Source organism: Erpetoichthys calabaricus, chromosome 5 (genome assembly GCF_900747795.2).
Source record: "Erpetoichthys calabaricus chromosome 5, fErpCal1.3, whole genome shotgun sequence".
Classification (NCBI taxonomy): domain Eukaryota; kingdom Metazoa; phylum Chordata; class Cladistia; order Polypteriformes; family Polypteridae; genus Erpetoichthys; species Erpetoichthys calabaricus.
The window spans coordinates 168,865,248-168,886,073 of NC_041398.2; the positions used below are offsets into that span (position 1 = coordinate 168,865,248).

Below are 20,826 nucleotides of genomic sequence, written 5' to 3' on the forward strand. Positions count from 1 at the left end.
TCCCACCAAAATTGTTTTGATGTGTTTATTCTGTAAACAAACCAGAAGACAATACCAGAGACACATTAAAGCATATCTATGTCAATTTACCTCAATATAAAAGTGAGGTCAGCATGCCCAAAAATGTTGGAGGCATTCGGTTTTGTGCTTGTACTGCACATCTGTCTCTCTTTGCAAGAACCAACAGTAGTCACCCATCATGCTCGGAGTGAATTTTTCCCGATATCAGTTTTCTATCACCTTTATATCTTGATTAAATCTTTCCCCATGCTCATCTCTGACATCGCTTAGATTTGGTGGAAAAATGTCGAGATGTGAATGTAAAAAATGCATCTTCAGTGACATTCTGGCTCCTGTAAGCTAATATACTTTCAGCATATTCTCCACAAGCTCAGTATAATTCTCTGCTCTGTGACTGTCAAGAAAATTCTGGAAAACCTGCATGAATGAGGGTGATGAGTTCCTTTTGAACTCCTTGTCAAGCATCAGTTCACGGATTTCAGGGTCAACAAAAACACCTTCCTTAATTTTGGCGTCACTTTTTTTGAGACCAAACTTATTTCTTAAATGCTGAAACACATTGCCTTTCCTGTCCAGTCACCCTAGTTGTCCAAGACCTGGAACATAATAACTATAAAATGGGACGTGCTGAACGAAAATGGTTTTCAGATTTGAAGTCAGCAAGTGCAATTTGTTAAAGTACAGATGAAAGAATCCCAGTAGCAAAATGCTTGTTGACCAGTAGAGGATCAGCCTCAAGAACCGTGAACCCAGAGATATCCAACGTCCTAGCCGGAGGATCAGCTTTGAACACCTACTCAAAGTAGCCAGCCCAGCAGGTCACAACTGCAGTGTCAGCCATAAAAAACAGTCATTCTATATATTTCTTAAATTTCACCAACATCAGACCTCTTAATAGATTTGTGATAAGTGTTGAAGAAATAATTAGATGCACTGAATGGTAACCACAGATACTGAAATTTGAAAATACTGGGTAAGTGGAAGGCCCAAAAGAATGACCCTGTCTGATGAACAGTACTTAAATTTTATTTTCCTAAGAGACAGAAGCAAATCCAATGAATTGCTTACTTTGCATCTTTCAAAATGTTGTAGTTAATAAACTACTCTTTTGGTAACAAGCAGAAAATACTGCAGTACATGAAAAAACATAAAGCACTAACCAACAGTGTTAAAGAGGGATGAGTCCAAACTTGAAAACTGAAAGGCAGCAAGCAGAAGAGATTGCAGTATACAGAAGTCCATAAATCAACAACTAGTAGGAAAACGTTTTACAAAGCAATGAGTCAAAATTTTATACTTTTGGTTCACAGAGGTTGCAAGTATTTTAGAAGAAGAGTTTGTGAGAAGTGCATTGATACCTGTCTGTCTTCTGGTGGAGGCCCTTACATTGTCTGGTGATGTATTTCAGCTAGCAGTGAACGGGATCTAGTTAAATTTGGTCTGGAGTCATAAAGGTATTCAGGAAAATTATTCATTAATAAAAAATGCAATGTTTAAGTATGATAACCACCCCAAAAACAAAGCAAACCCAATCGAGTGGAAGACTGTAGATGGAACACTGAGATTATTGGACTGTGTGGGTTTGTTTCAGTAGGGAAAAGAGTACAAAGCGAACAAAAAGAGAAGTGGTAAACCCTGCACGAAGCTTTGAGGAGTTTACCACAGGACTGCATGAAAAAATTAGGCAGCAGTTCACCAAAGCAAATCCCTTCAGTTTTGCATTCTAAGTGAGGACACAAAAAACGCTGACTTGTTTTAAAGAAGACAAGACATTCTTGTTACTTTTTTTGTGATAATGTATGTTTGTGTCTAAAATCTAAAAATGTCTAAACTCCTAATTTTATAAGTTTTCTTATTTGGTAGAAGTTGATTATATTTCTGATATTTGGTTATTGGACCTAATAATGTCATTTTTAGTTGACAGTTGCATTTTTATTTCTAATGCAGGGAACTTGCGATCTTGCAGTTCTTCAGACTGCTTTTCAAAAGCAATGCCTCCTAGAAAAAAGAGAAGACCTACTGCAGGAGATGATCTGTCAGCCAAGAAAAGCAGACATGACAGGTATACTGCTTTCTTTGAATATAATAGGTGTTTATGCATCTCTTGGTTACAAGCTGAAGTATCAATCTGCTTTTGAAAGTTTATTTCATTGTGGTTTCATACATATATACTTGAAGTTTCACATAAAGCAGTGCAGAATAGTTTTAGATCTCGTCTGGCGATTCTCGGCTATGATTTTTGATATCACTTGCTTGTTCATTATGGTCATGAAGCAAAATGTCATCCATCCCTTCATGCTTAATTCAAGTTTATAATCATGTGCTAGTCAGAATCTGTCTCAGCTAGCATCAGTCTTAAACGTGGGACCAACACTAGTTGATGTACCTGACTATCATAGCTGAAACACCCACATTCACTTATACCAATAAAGTCACTAATTAGCCAAATGTATACAAATTTGGGATGTGGTAGGAAAACTAGAGTATCCAGAGAAAAGCCCACTCAAACATGATGACTATGTAAAAGATTTGAGATTTAAGCTTTTTTGTTTGTCTCCTGTCTCCTTGTGCTGCCCTCACAATCTTATTTTGTTAGGTACATAGTAATTCTTTAAACCACAGTCAAATACCTTTTCAAGAACCAAATACACAGATCTGGCCTCTATATGTGGGTGACATTTGTAAGGTGATTATTGTGAAATCGTATTTGTAATTCATTTACTTTTTTCATTTTTTTAGCGTGCTTATTGTACTGCAGAGTCAGTGTCTGGAGCCTAGTAAAGAAAAACCAACTCTGGATGGGGCATCAGTCCATCATTGAACACAGCTATGTACATACACACCTACCCAACCACACTCATTTTTACTGGGATGATTTAGATTCAGCAGTCAGCCTAACCTGCATATTTTTGGAAAAGCAACACTGGAAAAATGCATAAACTATGTACACACACATCAGTATTTGAACCCATCTCTGAATTTCACATCGTACAGTGCTATTTTTCAGGATTTGTTATTTAAAAATAGTCTTCTTATTTCAAAAATAGATAATTTAGTAGAACATAAAGCAAGTTTTGGTGAAGCATCCCCTCTTGTTTCCTTGCATGGAATATGTGATGCCCTTCAAGATTTTGAGACACCCATAAATTTCTTTTCTTAATCAATACAGAATGACACAGACTAGAAATAAATGTTTCCAAATGTTAAGCAATTTTTTTCCTAAAGTTATATTTCGAGTTCACATGTTGTCAGTAAATGAATAAGAAGCTTAAATTCTTACTTTTCATTTCTGCTGTCTAAATATTCAGAAAGCACGAGTCATCTAGGATCAAGACCGAAGAAGAATTTTCCAGTAAAAGATGCCTTGAATGGTTTTATGAATATGCAGGTAAGCATATAGTACAGTATGTAGAAATGTTTTGGTATATATGCTGTGTTGAACTGGGATGAAAAATCGTGTTGAAATACTTTTGTTTTTAAGAGTTTTTGTTTTTGCATGTGAATGGTGTGTGCTACATTGTAGTGCTAAAGTACTAGTGCTGTCGTATTGGAAAAATAATTTTTCATCAACAGTTTAATTAAATTTGTATTTCATAGGTAGTGATGATGTTGTAGGCCCTGAGGGCATGGAAAAGTTTTGTGAAGATATTGGAGTGGAACCTGAAAATGTAAGATGTTTTGGCATCTCTTGTTTGTTTTTTGTATGTGAAGCATATTTTTGATTTTGTTTTCTGCTAGGTTTGTCGTGTGGTAGGTGCGGCAACGCACTGTAATCAGCGCATGCTCCCAACCTAGGATATATTCAACTCTGTACAACCCTATAGTATAAATGGATGAGTGGATGGATGCATAATCCTGACATGTAATTATTTAGTTATTTTGTTATGTTCACATACAATTGATATTCACAAGAAAAATATCACCAGGTCTATACATCTGGCTACAGGCCACTTTGTACAACAAGAGTTGTGTGTTTTATAAGTTGCATTCATTCAAGACAAATATTACAGTGTGACCTAGAACAAGTCACTTAACAGATGACTGTATTATATCTATGTACCTGTGAAGTTGTCACATGATTACATTCACTATAGATTGGTGTATATTAAAGGTTTGTCATTAGTATCCACACTGTATCTCCTTGTGTTGTGTTGTCTCATTTTTCCCTATCTCCTTAAATCTGTATAACTTTTGCTTCAGTAAATGAGATTGAATTTATTTATTGTCATATGGAAAGTTAAGTTTCAGCATCTACTGTACTTTAATTTAGACTTAAACCACAGTACTATAACTACCTCACCTTTTCAAAGCAAAAACAGGTAGACATTAAAACACATTAATGTATGTCCCTCTGGTATAGGTTTCTCAGATTAATATATGATACCTAATCATAGCTGGACATGTACATTTGTACTACTTCATGTTTCTTAATTAGGATTATCATCGCATTGAGCTTAAAGTTTAAATTTAAATTGATAAATTACCCTGAATGTGAAACCACAGGTATATGGTTGTAAATAGTTAGATGGGCCAACGTTGCTGTTTGCATTTGCAGCAGAAATACATGTAATTATTATTATACCAAAAGCACTATCACATTTGTTTTTCATAGCTAGTATTATGTATTGACTGAGTTACGTGATATGAAAACAAAATTCCTGTATGTGACTCACACTAGTCATTTAACATATCTTTAACTATAAAAAACAGTTGTGAGTCATATTATGTATATTGTAATGTGATTTAGCTAATTTGGTTATAGGGCTCCTTTAGTGGTGAAATAGTTATTGTTAAGCAATAGCACCAAGTTTAATGTACTAAGTGAAGCTATCCACCAGATGTCATAATGTAAGCATTTACAGACTAAGACTTACCTGTAATTGTTGTGTGCTTTTAATTAGGCATTTTAATGCAATGTGGACTCTGCTTCCTTATTTCCTATTATAACACTGTGTCACTGGTATGTGGTCTGTTAGTGATTTTAATTAATGGCATCTTGGTCACATTCATCCTGAATGTGCATATGTCTTACCCTTAGGCCTGTTTTTCATTCCTCACTAACATAAACCACCTTAGGCTTTGATATCTGTGGTTATGAAAAAAGCTCTTTGTGACAACAAGCAGCCGTGCTGTGAAGACATTCTACTAGATGGCAGGAGCTCAATCAGTTCTCTTAAGTGTGCACTGCCAGTTCCTGCATTCTTGTTCATTATTGGTAGTATAATTTGTGCTTGTTTTAGAGCATAGTCTTATTTTTAGTGAATATTTCAGCCCAAAGGATTCTGTAGAGGGGTATAATGTTCCAATATACAGGAGATTTCTATGTCACTATATTTTAAACTGACAGTTTTAAGAGATGTTAGATATTGTAGCTTTTTCTGTATTTTCATGATTGAGTGCTTGGTATTCTGTATGCAGAACATTCCAGTAGAAACTTTATAATGGAAATCAGATTTTTTTTTTCATGATATGTACATTCTGTCTGCATTAGAATATAAGACTATGGCTCAAATCATGTAGATGGGAGATACTTTTGCCAAGCTGGTCTTAGCTTTTTTTTATTTTGTTAAGCTGCAAAGCTCCCACTAAAATTTACTTGAAAGTTTTTACTTTTGTAGATTTAATAATTTGCTAATATGGTGATCATATAATTTAATAAATTAGTTATTTTTTATAAAGTAAAATTAAAATTAATGAGCAATCATGATATCCATTAATAATAAATAATTATGACAGGAAATATATTTTTTAAATTAAATGAATACTGGATCTGAAAATAGTTTGTGAGCAAGAAAGATGTGCATTCTTTTGTTTTTATGGAGAACAAAGATAACAGAGTTCTTGACACAATAGGCTGCAATGGGACGAACAATGAGTAAATAGAAAAAAATATCAAAACTTCAATTGAAAAAAAATCTCCATTCATGTAACACAATCCATACGTCACATATCTAGGTGCTTGCTCTTTATGCATTTAGTTGAATGTTCATAACAATGAATGAATTTATGAATAAAAGAAAAAGTAAGAGGAAGGAAGACAAAAGTGAGACAGGAGTGATTGGACTGACAGGAAGGTCTGAAGAAACATTGCCTAGGTAAAGGAGAACTTTGTCAGCATAAAGGAAAATTCTGTGAGAGGAGCGGTGACAGAATGTTAAGTGTGAACAGGTTAGAGTTGCACATACTTTTCGCCAATGGATCAAGGGATAGATTTATGAGGAGAGGGGAGAATGGACATAAATATCTGGCCCTTTCTAATGGGTAACAGATGGGAGATTGAAAATGTTGTAAGGGCAAAACAGCAAGGTGGAGGAGTATAACATTTTGATCATATTTAGAAATCCATTGTTGAATCCCATTCTCACAGTCACCTGCCACAAGAAAGGGTAGTGTATGTTATCAAACTCTTTCTCACTGCATTAATTGAAGGGAATCTTGCTGGAGTCTTGAAAGTCTGGGCCGAATTTATGTAGAATCCTCTGAATATTATCTGAAGGTAGCCAGGAGTTTTTGAGGTTAGTAAGATAAGGGCAAGTCAATTTATGAATAACTTACTGTAACTGGCAGGTAAAGACCTCAGGTAAAACTTTTATCATCTGAATTAATAACAGAGAGGTCCAAATATTGAGATTCTGAGAGGAGCTGGTGTTTTCTGTTTAGAAAATAAAGTTTATGAATTAGTACAGAACATATTTTTCTGTAGTAAAATGATTGTTATCAAGCTATTATCTTGACATAGTTTTTTTCTTTTACTCTGAAATCAGTAATTATAATGATATTTTCATGTACTTTTTTGTTTCTTAGAAGGGTCCTAATGCTCTTTAATCACACTTGCTACATCCTTGATAAGTTAATGATATGTCATTTTTAAAGACAGATACAGAAAGTGTTTTATACATTTAGATACTTGCAAGCTGTTCTGTTTTTCTTCTGCATTATAAATCTCATCATTCACTTATTATATATTATTCATAATAGAAAATTACTGTTTTCTGTGGGGCAGTACTGTGAAGATTGGAGTAGTGTTACACTTTTCTTAAGGATATCCCAGTTAAATTTTATGTGTATATTCCAGAGTATTTACTTTAGTATTTTGTTAGCAAAAACAAAAACAAACTCATAATTCTGAAGTGGACAAGAAGCAAATGCAAATGTGTTCTAGCCAGTTGTAGAATAACAGTGTTTGGTATTATGATGAACTGACAGGAACAGCTTCACTATAGACATTTGTTTCCTCCTCAATTTCCTGTAACCTTTTATTCATCTTTGTATTACTTTGCCATGTTTGTTCATAATTAAGTTCAGTAAACATAAATGTTATGTTGGGTCTCAGGATGAATATATATGGAGGTGCTGGTCATAAAATTAGAATATCATGACAAAGTTGATTTTATTTCAGTAATTCCATTCAAAAAGTGAAACGTGTATATTAGATTCATTCATTACACACAGACTGATGTATTTCAAATGTTTATTTCTTTTAATGTTGATGATTATAGCTGACAACTAATGAAAGTCCCAAATTCAGTATCTCGGAAAACTAGAATATTGTGAAAAGGTTCAATATTGAAGATACCTGGTGCCACACTCAAATCAGCTAATCAACTCAAGACACCTGCAAAAGCCTTTAAATAGTCCATCAGTCTAGTTCTGTAGGCTACACAATCATGGGGAAGACGGCTGACTTGACAGTTGTCCAAAAGACGACCATTGACACCTTGCACAAGGAGGGCAAGACACAAAAGGTCATTGCTAAAGAGGCTGGCTGTTCACAGAGCTCTGTGTCCAAGCACATTAATAGAGAGGCGAAGGGAAGGACAAGATGTGGTAGAAAAAAGTGTACAAACAATAGGGATAACCGCACCCTGGAGAGGATTGTGAAACAAAACCCATTCAAAAATGTGGGGGAGATTCACAAAGAGTGGACTACAGCTGTCAGTGCTTCAAGAACCACCACGCACAGACGTATGCAAGACATGGGTTTCAGCTGTCGCATTCCTTGTGTCAAGCCACTCTTGAACAAGAGACAGCGTCAGAAGCGTCTCGCCTGGGCTAAAGACAAAAAGGACTGGACTGCTGCTGAGTGGTCCAAAGTTATGTTCTCTGATGAAAGTAAATTTTGCATTTCCTTTGGAAATCAAGGTCCCAGAGTCTGGAGGAAGAGAGGAGAGGCACAGAATTCACGTTGCGTGAGGTCCAGTGTAAAGTTTCCACAGTCAGTGATGGTTTGGGGTGCCATGTCATCTGCTGGTGTTGGTCCATTGTGTTTTCTAAGGTCCAAGGTCAACGCAGCCTTCTACCAGGAAGTTTTAGAGCACTTCATGCTTCCTGCTGCCGACGAACTTTATGGAGATGCAGATTTCATTTTCCAACAGGACCTGGCACCTGCACACAGTGCCAAAGCTACCAGTACCTGGTTTAAGGACCATGGTATCCCTGTTCTTGATTGGCCAGCAAACTCGCTTGACCTTAACCCCATAGAAAATCTATGGGGTATTGTGAAGAGGAAGATGCAATATGCCAGACCCAACAATTCAGAAGAGCTGAAGGCCACTATCAGAGCAACATGGGCTCTCATAACACCTGAGCAGTGCCACAGACTGATCGACTCCATGCCACGCCGCATTGCTGCAGTAATCCAGGCCAAAGGTGCCCCAACTAAATATTGAGTGCTGTACATGCTCATACCTTTCAGTTGGCCAACATTTCTAAAAATCCTTTTTTTGCGTTGGTCTTAATTGATATTCTAATATTCCGAGATACTGAATTTGGGACTTTCATTAGTTGTCAGTTATAATCATCAACATTAAAAGAAATAAACATTTGAAATACATCAGTCTGTGTGTAATGAATGAATCTAATATACAAGTTTCACTTTTTGAATGGAATTACTGAAATAAATCAACTTTGTCATGATATTCTAATTTTATGACCAGCACCTGTATATATATATATATGTATGTATGTATATATATATATATATATATATATATATATATATATATATATATCAGAGAGGTTTGATCTTTTTTTGATTTTAGGTAACAGAACATTATTTCAGTATTTGATTTAAAATATATAATTGGATTGTTAATTGTTTGTATTTCATTACAGCCAAATGGTTAACTGTAATATTTAAATTCATCCCAGTAATTTAAATAGGCTTAACATTTCATAATTTGTTAAATTTGAAAAGAAGGTGATGGTTCGAGCATTATCAAAGTGAAGTCTGAGGAACATATTTAGTGGATAGGTCTATTTACTTCCCCTGAACAAGTATGCCAATAAAATTTACTTGTCTGTTTGTCTTAAACTAATTTATAATAGAATCTGTTCTCTGAAACAGTTGTATAAATTGATATTTTAATACTCTTAGTATGCATAAAGCTGTTCTAATAAGTACTAAACAAAATGCATTTTTTATACAGGTAGTCATGCTTGTATTAGCTTGGAAGCTAGATGCACAAAACATGGGATATTTCACTTTACAAGAATGGTTGAAAGGAATGGGGACATTGCAGTAAGTTATTGTTTAATAATGTTAATACCACCAATATTTCTGTGACATTTGACTCTTAATTGCTTAGAATGTCATCAAATGTTTGTATTTAAGCTTTTAGAAAGGAAAAGTAGTTTGTCTGTTTTAAGTCACATGTAGTTGAATTGCAAAAAACACTTTGTCCAGGTTGCTGAAAGTAATGGAAATACAGAATGGATGATGAATCTGGTGGGGGACACACAGACCTGAACTACTATATGCCTATTACACTCACATGTTTTTTGTATATATCATAACCTATACAGTGAGATTTATGCCGCCATAGAGTGGAGGAGTGTTCATCAAGCATAAGGGTTTCATTATATTTTGTACACTGTCAGGGCTGCTAGGTTGAGGTTCAAGTATTATGTGAATGTGTTATAAATGTGTCTTATTCTAAGGCAAAAGATGTTCAAATGTAAAGAAATATTTATGTACTTTACTGCCCACTGATTAGAGCATCATGTTACTTCAGACACATACGCTATTCAATATTGCTGTATTTTAGTTTTTTGCAAATCACTGGCACAATTAACCTTTTTACAATTTTGAATTATTGTTCTATCATTAGTGAAACAGACATCATTTTGTTTCTTAAACACACCCTTCGTAGCATATTTTAGGAATTACTTTTTTCTGCCTCACTGTAACAGATTTTTAAACACTTCTCAGTACCTTAAAAGTATAGTGCTCCTGCTGATTCTGTTCTGATTCAATTCAACTTATTGCTGGTTTATCATAGAACTGTTAAGCATCAATTGAACCAAGCAAAAGTTGTTTTCCATTATCAATGACAATGGAAGATAACTGCCATAATTCTGATTTTACTTTTATCATTATAATAGCTTTAAAGTTAACATTTTAATGTTCCTTTTCAGTATTAGCAATGCTCATTTATCTACCTCAGCTCACAGTCTGTTTCATGCTTACCCTGTGTAAGCTGCTGATTTGACAAATTTTTTTTAAAATAGGTGTCATTTAAAACTATATATTCAGGTCTGTTGTATTACATTCTTTGTGGCAGCTGTAAAGGGGAAAAGAGAGAAACTCCATTCAGTTTAGTTCACTGTTTATTGACCAGCTACTCCTTCTTAACGCACTGACCTGGCATTATCCAACACAACTAACCTAACACTAGTGTTCTTGTGGTTTGCTAATAAATGATGATCTGTGTTGTTTGTTAACATAGTAGCTTCACAATAAATACTATTCATTATTACAGAATTTTTCTTAAGTTGCTTTCAGGGCTGTGGGGTTGATACCTTTGATTCCGACTCCTCAATTTTATTTTACCATTGATTCTGACTCTAAGTCCTCTGTTTGCAGTTAGATTAATATTTTGCTATATTGATTGAAAGTACACAACGTAAAAGGTACAAGGCATTTCATCATTGCCAATGTCTATCATCAGGCTACTTTTTAGCACCCTAACCTGTTAAAAGTTTGGGTTTAAAGACATTGTGGCTAAAGAAATTACATACATTGAGTAGCATTAAATATAAGACAAAGCTTACAAAATTAAAAAAGAGGCTATATTTTTATCACAAGGCTAGAAGAAAAAAACTAGTTTAATCAAATTAATATATGTGAAATTTAATATTTTAATACAATCAGGGCTGGAATAAACTGACTCCAGTAACCCAATAATTGGTTCTGACTATACAACTCCGACACCAACTCCAGAGCCTTGGTTGCTAAGAATAAAGCCATCTACTAAATTGATAATTATAATGTGGATCAACTACTGTACTTAAAAACATTATAGTGCAATATTAAATACATATAAGTGTTTCATATGTGAAATATGTACCGACTCACAGTGCCTCAATTTAATAAAAGAGATATAGACAGTCTTATGTTCAGGAGCAAAAATAAGAATAGGGTACATAAACAATATTAACATGTTTGAACAGTCACAAGGTCACATTTTTACCAGGTTTCTAATGTGCATTGCAAGCAGTCTGAAGTGTCTTCTGCTCCACTTTCTCTTTCATCACGTCAATTTGTATACTCTGAGAATTCCATTTTTGTGAAGGACTGTGTTTTCTGAGTCTTCACATGCACCTTTTATAGTGCATAATTCATAAGCACTTAATGTTTTACAAACACACTGTGAACAAAGTAAAAATATTAATAATAAATATAAAAAACATCTAGCGCTTAGAATATTAAGCTTCTCTGTATTACATTTTTTCTGTGACTGAAAAGAGGGAAAAAATGGGAATAGAGTTTAGTCCCACCTGTTATTTATTGATTGCCTTTGCTGAGAAGTATTAAGTTGAATCTGGTCCTGCACACCTGCGGTGGGTTGGCACCCTGCCCTGGATTGGTTCCTGCCTTGTGCCTTTTGTTGGCTGGGATTGGCTCCAGCAGACCCCCGTGACCCTGTGTTCGGATTCAGCGGGTTGGAAAATGGATGGATGGATGGATGGATGGTCTTGCACACCTAGTCTGTTGTCCTGCAACTGCATTTTTTTTATTGCATTTAACATTTTTGAGAAAACATTCCCAATTTTGTCTTTTTGTATAAAGTGTGCTTTATTTTGGATCACATTGCTTTGTCCCCACTGACAATCCTGTTTTTGTGAAGGGCTCTGTTTTCAAGTGTCATTGTTTGAAGATTGTCATTTTCAACTTGCTTATATTTATTTTAAGTAGCTGTGCCTAAGTCATAAGCAAGCATTCCATGCTTTGCAGATGCATTACGAGGGGAATAAAAGTAAAATATGAATAAGAAACAATGTTGATCGGTGAACTTTGCCAAAGCATTTTCACTGGTGAAATTGTTTGAATAATTTTCCCTTGAAAACTCTCTGTATGGCCAGCTTAGACAAACCTTTTTTCCCCCAACACCCCATGATGTTTTTCAAGGCCAGCATGACATCAAAGAGCTGTAATGTCAATTTTGAAAGGGGATGTTACTACCCAGTCTGCACCACAGGTATACACACATGCCTCAGTATATATCTATGCTTAATGATGTTGTCTGATTTGCTTTGTGTATGCATGAATAATTTTCAGCGTATACATAGTGTATGCATTGGTACCCCAGTTACATTTGCTCCTTGCATGCGGTTAAAAGAATAGCATAGTTTTATTGCCTGTTGTGTTTTCACTGCTGGGTTAATCATGTTTTACTCCCCGCTTTGCAGCGTAAATCACATATTTACAGGGGTCAACCCCTGAGTATATAATGCTGTTCCTTGGCATCACAGGCCCTATAAGTGTGTGTCAGTCATAGTGGTATCAACTTGAAAGACACAGAGCAAGATAAAGGACTTAGAGAATTGTGCACATTATCTCTGAACTTAATGTGAAGCAAATTCAGTGGGATTCACTGATCACTAATAAATCAGAATACCTGACCTATTTACTGAATCTGAAAATTGGAACTTATAACTGGAAGTCTGCTGGTTCGAATCATGGCCATCGCTCCAGTGGCGCTGGACAAATAGCTGACCCTGTGCTCTGAACCCAAAGCTTCTCTCTGTCTCCAGAGAGTAATTTGGGGTATGTGAAAAAATACAAATTTTTTTGCAAGAAGTTTGACATGGCAAATAAAGTGAATTATCATTATCAATCTGACGTGCAGTTGGACATGCCATCATTTATGCTGTTCTACGTCTGATGCAAACTTAAAGAAGACAGAAAAAATTGAATGATGTTTCACACTTAATAGTTAGAAAACACTGGTTTTTTTTGTTTTTCATGATTAACTGCCAGCAACCGTACCAGATGCACTTTAGAATCCACCTGAAACTTAGCGTGTTTGGTCCCCACTAGTGTTTGGATTGGAGACCCTCTATCAAGAGCTTGGGTTGCAGTTGGAAGAGGTTTTGGTGAGGTCAGCAGGGATGCTTACCCTGTGGCCTGTATGTGGATCCCAATGCCCCAGTGCAGTGATAGCAACACTGTGCTGTAAAAATGGTACTGTCCTTTGGTTGAGATGTAAAACTTAGGTCCTGACTCTTAGTGGTCATAAAAGATCCCTGGGCATCTTTCATAAAGAGTAGTGCGTTTACCAATATCCTAGCTAAATTGCCCATTATGGCCTAGTCATTCTGGCCCCCTAATCTTCCCCTGTCCCCTGTCTCTCTCACCCTTTCACCACCTTCAGGTTTGATAAGCCCCAGAATATAAACAACATTATCTCCAACCCTCTCAGTGTACACACTTATACTGGCTGATTAACTGAAGTTCCCTTATGCTTCAAACTAGCCACAATCATACTAAAAATGAATTACTTCAGGCCTGTTGCTCTGACATCTGTGGTCAAGAAAACGTTTGAGAGACAGATGTTAGCTCACCTGAAGGACATCACAGCTCCCTTGTTGTACCCCCTGCAGTTTGGTTATTGAGCGAACCAGTCAGTGCAGTGAATGATGCAGTCAACATGGGCCTGCACTACATCCTGTAACATCTTGACAACCCAGAGACATATGCAAGAGTTCTCTTTGTGGACTTCAGCTCTGCATCCAGTACAATAATCCTGGAACTTATCCACTCAAAACTTACCTAGTTTTCTATCCCTACCTGTCAATGGATCACCAATTTCCAGACCAATAGGAAACAGCAGGTGAAACTGGGGAAACTCACATCTAGCTATTGCACGATCATGCACAATCACTGCTCTTCTCCCTCCACATTAATGACTGCACCTCTAAGGACCCCTCTTTCAAACTTATCGAATATGCGAATGACACAACCATCATTGAGCTCATCCGGAATGGTGATGAGCAGCTATCCCTTTGATATAGTCAGAACAAAATGAAGCTAAACACTCTCAAAACTGTGGAGATGACAGTGGACTTTAGTAGATATTCCATAATATTATCCCTCCTCTCCATGCTTAATACTGTTATGACAGCTGTGGAAACCTTCATGTTTCTGGCATCCATAATTTTCTGGGACTTGAAATGGGAGACCAACATAAGTTCCATTATAAAAATGGCACAACAACGAATGTAGTTCCTATGACAGCTGAGGAAGTTCAGCCTTCCACAGGAGCTGCTGATTCAGTTCCACACAGCAGTCATTGAGTATGTTCTCAGCTTATCCATAATGTGTTTTGGATCAGTGACTAAACATGACAAAAACAGGCTACATCAAATAATCAGGTCTGCCGAAAATATCATTGGTGACAGTCTGCCCACCTTACAGGACCTGTGCTATTCTAAAGTCATGAAACAGGCAGGGAAAATCATCACCGACCCCTCACATCCAGGCCACAACCTATTTGAACTTCTACCATTGGCCAGGTGTTATATCTGTTTGTTTTTGCATATATTAATCTATAAGAACATTTTTTCCCCACAGGCCATCAAGTTCACATATAGTTAAATCATCTTAATCAGGCTGGGCATGCCCCCTCAAACCACCCCCCCACCCCCGAATCTTGCAATACTGTTTAGATGTTGTTAATTCTTATTTTTCAGTGTTTATTTCAGCATTTCTTGCACCGAGTTGCACTCTGCACTTATATATATATATATATATATATATATATATATATATATGTATTTCCATTCTCTGTCTTGTTTTTTATCTCAGTTGTGTGATTAACAGTTGTGTGTATTTCGATTATGTAACTTATGTTTGGAGAATCACCAAAACCAGAGTCAAATTCCTTGTATGCATGCTTACTTGGCCAATAAATGTGATTCTAGTTCTGATTCAAATAGCTAATGTGTGGTGAGTATACTGGTGCAGAATTACTGCTGTGCCATCATCTGGGTGGATGCTGCACATTGGGGGTGACTGAAGTGGCTCCCCAGTCTCTAGGTAAAGTATTTAGAGTGTCTTTATGCGCTATATAAATGCAATGTTTTCTTTTTCTTCTTAACTTTTTGGTGATGTTGGGTTTTTCTGAGCCTCAGGGCTTTGAGATAGCCAATGCACCTAACCTGCATGTCTTTGGACTGTGGGAGGAAACCAGAGTACCCGGAGGAAACCCACGCAGACATGGGGAGAAAATGCAAACTCCACGCAGGAAGGACCTGGGAAGCGAATCCGGGTCTCCAATGAGATAAATCCTTTTATGAAAACCATTTTTTCTCAGGTTGTCTGCAAATACCCAAGAATTTCTTCTCAGTCATTGAATAAATGAGACACGTGTAGCTTTATATACATTGAAATGTTGCTTTATATTAAGGATATCAGATTAGACCAAAAATTATGTTAGAATATTCAGCAAAAAAATGCTCATATTCAAGAATATTCAAAATTGCGTTAACAATTTTTGGGGGTTACATGTACGTTTGTACACGTTTTTTATATAGAAAATTATTATGGTATGGATAGAGAGGTGAAAACAGAAGAACAAAAGCCAGCCCATCTAAACAGGAAAAAAACATAGTGGTAGGGCAACTATGATATAAGAGCCATCAAAATCCTGTGCATGTGCTCTCTTTAAAATTAAATTTTCTGCACACCCATCAGTCTTCAGTCTGTTAATGATGGGTAGTTGAGTAGTCCTGTTTATAATAGCAAATGATAAAATCAGCCTTGAAAAGGAACTTTAAAAATTGTGTGTTCTCCCTTGCCTGTGTTTTCTCCTGCTTTCTTCTAACATGTCAAACAAATGTGCTAGGTTAGCAAATTTAAACTTATGATTTGAAATGGATGACTTGACTGATATGGATAGACATACCCTGACAAAACCTTGTTTTTTGTGATCTTGTTTCCATTATGCTGTTGCCTGCATACAGAACACTGCTTAACACCAATGATTTTTTTCCAGTATTTCACCTAAATTCCATGCCAAAAAATAAAGGGCTATTATTCTGCCTATGTAATAATGGAGCTGCAGATGGTTGAAGAGTAGTGAGTACAACACTCCACATTTTTAAAAGAAAGTATTTATATGATTAAATACCTTAGTTTATACCAATATCAACTAAATTAAATACATAAAAATGCACTTTAGGGATTTCTTTTCAAAAAACTGAATTCTACAGTACCATTACCAGGACAATTCATGATGCACAATCCTGGAATCAATTTTCTTTTGTTTCCCAATCTGTCAGCTATCAATGTACCAAGTTTAGATGTCATATCCCATAGCAGAGACGTGAGCAACATGATAGAATGACATTTATTTGAGTGGAGTGGTGGGGGGTCATAACAATGCAAGCTTCAAGCAGCAGTATGGCATGGCTGTATTCATATACATTCAATCAATGAGCAATTCCCCCATGAAAGTTTGAGCAATATGTTTTAGTGATGTTTGAAAGGGGCGGGGTGGGAGTTGGAGTCCTCATTTTAAACTGCAAGGAGGAGCAGCGGGGCACAGCATGGCACAGTGCAATGAAAATACTTTAGAACAAAAAGTGACCCTTTGGAAGTTTGCTCGGCCAGTGACATTTAATCAAAGTGCTCCTCATTGAAACTTCAAGTGTGTATGACATAAGGAGAATGTGCACTAGACAGCCTCCGGATAAGGTAGTTGAACCCGTGATGCTTAAACTGTAAAAGTGCATGCCACATCGCTTTAAAGTTATATTAAGCAGAACTTTTAAATCAAGCATAGCATTAAGTCCTTCAGCAAATGTGTCATTCTCTAGAGTCAAAACTGCGACTTGAGGCCTTCATACTCTGTATCGCTAGAATTCTGTACCTTTTTTAGGAATTACTTAAGCATATGTTTGTTTGTCTTTGAAGAGATTGACATTTCCCTAGTACAAATTTCAAGTCTTGTTGCACATCAACCAAACAGTCTCCATGGAGTCTCACAAAAGGTTGTGCGTAACAATGCATAAAAATATGTAAAGATGAACTGATGCATATGCAATATATTTCCTGTCTTTTTCATATGGCAGTAACTTGTAGTGGAAGTGACCAGTCATAGAAAACTATACCTCATTAAAAAGGTTTGAAACTCGGCTATTCAATGATACTGAGTCTTTCACTTTATGTGGCATGATGTAAGTGGGACAAAAGCAGATTCACTTGGCTGTGATGCACTGCTCACCTCTTCATTTATGTATGCAAATTGAATGTTCTACTATTGAGAGCAGTCAACATGGAACATGGAATTCATTTTAAAGGTGACACCCTTGGATATGTAAAAATACCATTATTGCTTTTGATGGAGTTTTTGGGTTTATTTTAACACTAGCAACACTGAAAAAGAAAAGGAAACATTTTAAAAATAACATAACATGATTGTCAATGTAATTGACGTAGGCTTATTTTAGTATTGAGTGTGAATTTGATGATTGTAAAGAGTTTAATTTAGGATGTAAGGATCTCTTTGTAAACGATGTTTGCAGACATCCATTGAACCGATCTGTACGGTTTTGTCATTTTCATAATCTATGTGTAGATCGTAGGCAAATCCACAATCTGCTTTGTTGAGGGCAACCTTTTTTTTCCTAATGAGCTGTTTGTCATTATTCGGATCGTACCTACAAACAGAAGCTGTGTTAACATGAGGATGCAATTTGGAATATTTAAAAACGGCGTCTCTATGAACTTGTGGATTTGCCCGAGAGTATTTAGCAGCTGCCTGATGAAGTTGCTTCCGTTTAGTTTCATCTGAAAATCTACCACGACATCTTTTATGTCGTGTTTGTGTTGTTTTGTCACTGTTATGAGCGTTGCTGTCATCAAGGATTTGATTATCATTATTTCTTTCAATCAAGTTCGTATTTGGAGTACGTGTTGTGTTCAAGTTACATTCCACCTTTGTCAACTGTTGTAAAGAAACAACAGGTTTCATTTCATTGTGTCCACTTTGTCAGAGTTGAAACATTCATAAACATTGAAGTGTCCACTACCCAAATCCCTATCTGTGAATCTAAGATGTTTAACAGGCATTCCCGGGTGTCCAAAAGTGTAAAATATTTCCCCATTTCTATACACTTGAAAGGGATAACAAAACAATTCCACAGCAGCTATCAGTTCACTTGCAGAAGCCTAGGTTGAGAGCTTAAGCATTTCACTGCTATAGTGGTCCTGTGTAGTATAATTGTCTCCTGTACCATCATCATTCCACACCTTGAACCTGTCCCAGTCATTCAGTACATAAGACACAATGTCTCTGCGGATATCAAGGCTGAGATTGATATGGCCATGCAATAAGTAAGAGAGAGAATGGAAGAGGCAGGCACAATCTAGGGGCATGGAAACCACTGGGTACAGGTTGGTGAAATTGTGATCAACAGTGATCACTGGAATAGACATATTATTCAGGGTAAACTTGCGCCCGTTGAGAAAGAAAGTATGAAGGAAGGCGAGAAGCGGTGGAGTGGGGAATGAAAAGCAGAAGTTGGCACCAGGAAGATGTACGTGAGAAAGTAAGGAAGCCCAACAATGACAGCCTTGAAGCGGTAGAGTAAAATAAAAGGCAACAGTCACAAGGAGGGAGATGTGAGGAAGTAAGGAAACCCAACAACGTCAGCCTTGAAGCAGTAGAGTAAACGAAAAGGCAGGAGTCACCAGCAGGAAGACGTGAAGGAAGGCGAACAATAACAGGCTTGAAGGCGGTGGAGCAAAGAAGAAGGGAGCAGTGAGCACGATGAACTGAGGAAAGTAAGGAAGCGAGTGAGGATGCACATGAGCGTGGGATGTTGTTTATTGTATATAGGCAGGGAGCCAACCACGTGGTAGATGTGCTGACAGTGGCCGTGTGGAAAAAGGAAGGGGGACCGGGGGCAGCCCTTGTGCGTCTCTACCTTGAAATAAATCCTCTGTTAATGGAAAATAGGTAATGAAACTGCCAAAAGTAGAGGTTAGTTCCGAAAGTTCCTTATGGCATAATGGTGAGAACAGCCAAAAAAGAAGATGTTATTTTTGAAAGTTCGTTACGGGGCATGGCGCAAAATGAAACATACTTAACATTTGTAAGTACAGTGTAAAGGATGAGCATGGGAAATTTGGGCTTCCTATATATGTATGTATATTGGAAGTCGCAGAAATGGTGAGGAGGGTTTCCCCTATCTATATATACAGTTTAGAGGGTACACCCATTTCCCCCCACCTTGGGTTTTGCAATAGGACATGAAGCATACCAAATTTTTGTAAGTACACTACAAGGAATGAGCATACGAAATTTCAGCTTCCCACCTATATGGAAAGCGGGAGAATTAGTGATGAGTCAGTGAGGGCTTTGCCTTTTATATGTATAGATATACAAACACCTTTGAAATATGGCAGGACACCTAATGCATAAATGGTTAACTGTCCACACCAATTCTTAAACAAATAAGAGTTTGGCCAGATGGAGCTACTTCAGCCCTGCAGGAGTGTTTTAATCACATATGACCATCAGATCAAGAGTAGTATGCATCATCAGTCATTGGCTTCATTAACAAGTACATAGATGATGTGACTGTTTTAAACACCAACAGAACAAATCATTAACTGTGAGTGACATTGGGGGTACGTGCACTTTTAAAAGCCTGTAATGCTGCATATAGGTAGGGTCATAAGGTAGCCCACAGGGTAACAAAGGTATACCTATGTTGGAGCATTAAAGTAGCACTCTTATCTGTCATCATGAAGTACTTTAAAAGGCTAGTCTTGTCCCACTTGAAAGATGGACTTCCTGATCACATGACCCTCTTTAGTTTTTGACTTATCACTCAAATCATTTCATGTCACTGTATGATGTAATACTATGTATGGGTGGTAAGACATTAATGTCACTTGACTTGACTGGTCATGTTTAATTTCTGTATTTTTCACAATGCCATTGGATTAGATTTAATCCTCATGAAACTACAATCTTAATTAAGTGGTTTCAGAAATTACATGGATGGGTGAATTTACTTCATAAGTAGTAACAATGGTTGTGTTAGCAGGTTATTCTATTTTTTAAAATTATACAGATATTTTACAGAACTGGAAACCTCTTATTAGATGAGTTTATTTTGGAAGAGTTCATTAGTAATGTAAACAATTCAGAAATGTGTTTTCTTTAATTCAACAAAGTTTTGTTACTCATATCTGTTATTAATGGATAATTTATTTCTATCCATTCTCTATAGGTGTGATACAACTGAAAAATTAAGAAATTCATTGGACTATTTGAGATCTGTACTAAACGAACCCACTAATTTCAAACTTATTTACAGATACGCTTTTGATTTTGCACGGGTAAGTTGAATGCTGAAGCAACTGCTAATTTTTTAATATTAGCATTTTTTTATTTGCAAGATTAACAGGATTGTGACAAATAATACTGTTGCCAAAGGGAGGGGCAATTGGGACAGATAAATGGAAGCTATTACTGATAATGTTTCATGTTCTAAAAGTATGAGTCAAAC

The 20,826-nt window shown here is 36.5% G+C and overlaps 1 protein-coding gene across 5 annotated transcripts in view; it reads left to right on the forward strand.

Annotated features, from left to right (window-relative positions):
• dcun1d4 (DCN1, defective in cullin neddylation 1, domain containing 4 (S. cerevisiae)) overlaps positions 1 to 20,826 on the forward strand; it is a 69,663-nt gene that overhangs the window by 21,575 nt on the left and 27,262 nt on the right. For all 5 annotated transcript variants that reach the window (XR_003716284.2, XR_003716285.2, XM_028802208.2 and 2 more), the window contains 5 exons: positions 1,969 to 2,083; positions 3,330 to 3,409; positions 3,619 to 3,689; positions 9,450 to 9,541; positions 20,548 to 20,656. Coding sequence is in view for 3 of the 5 variants with exons in the window: in XM_028802208.2 (XP_028658041.1) it covers positions 1,969 to 2,083; positions 3,330 to 3,409; positions 3,619 to 3,689; positions 9,450 to 9,541; positions 20,548 to 20,656 (467 nt within the window). In the remaining 2 variants the exon portion in view is untranslated. The remainder of the gene's footprint in view (positions 1 to 1,968; positions 2,084 to 3,329; positions 3,410 to 3,618; positions 3,690 to 9,449; positions 9,542 to 20,547; positions 20,657 to 20,826) is intronic.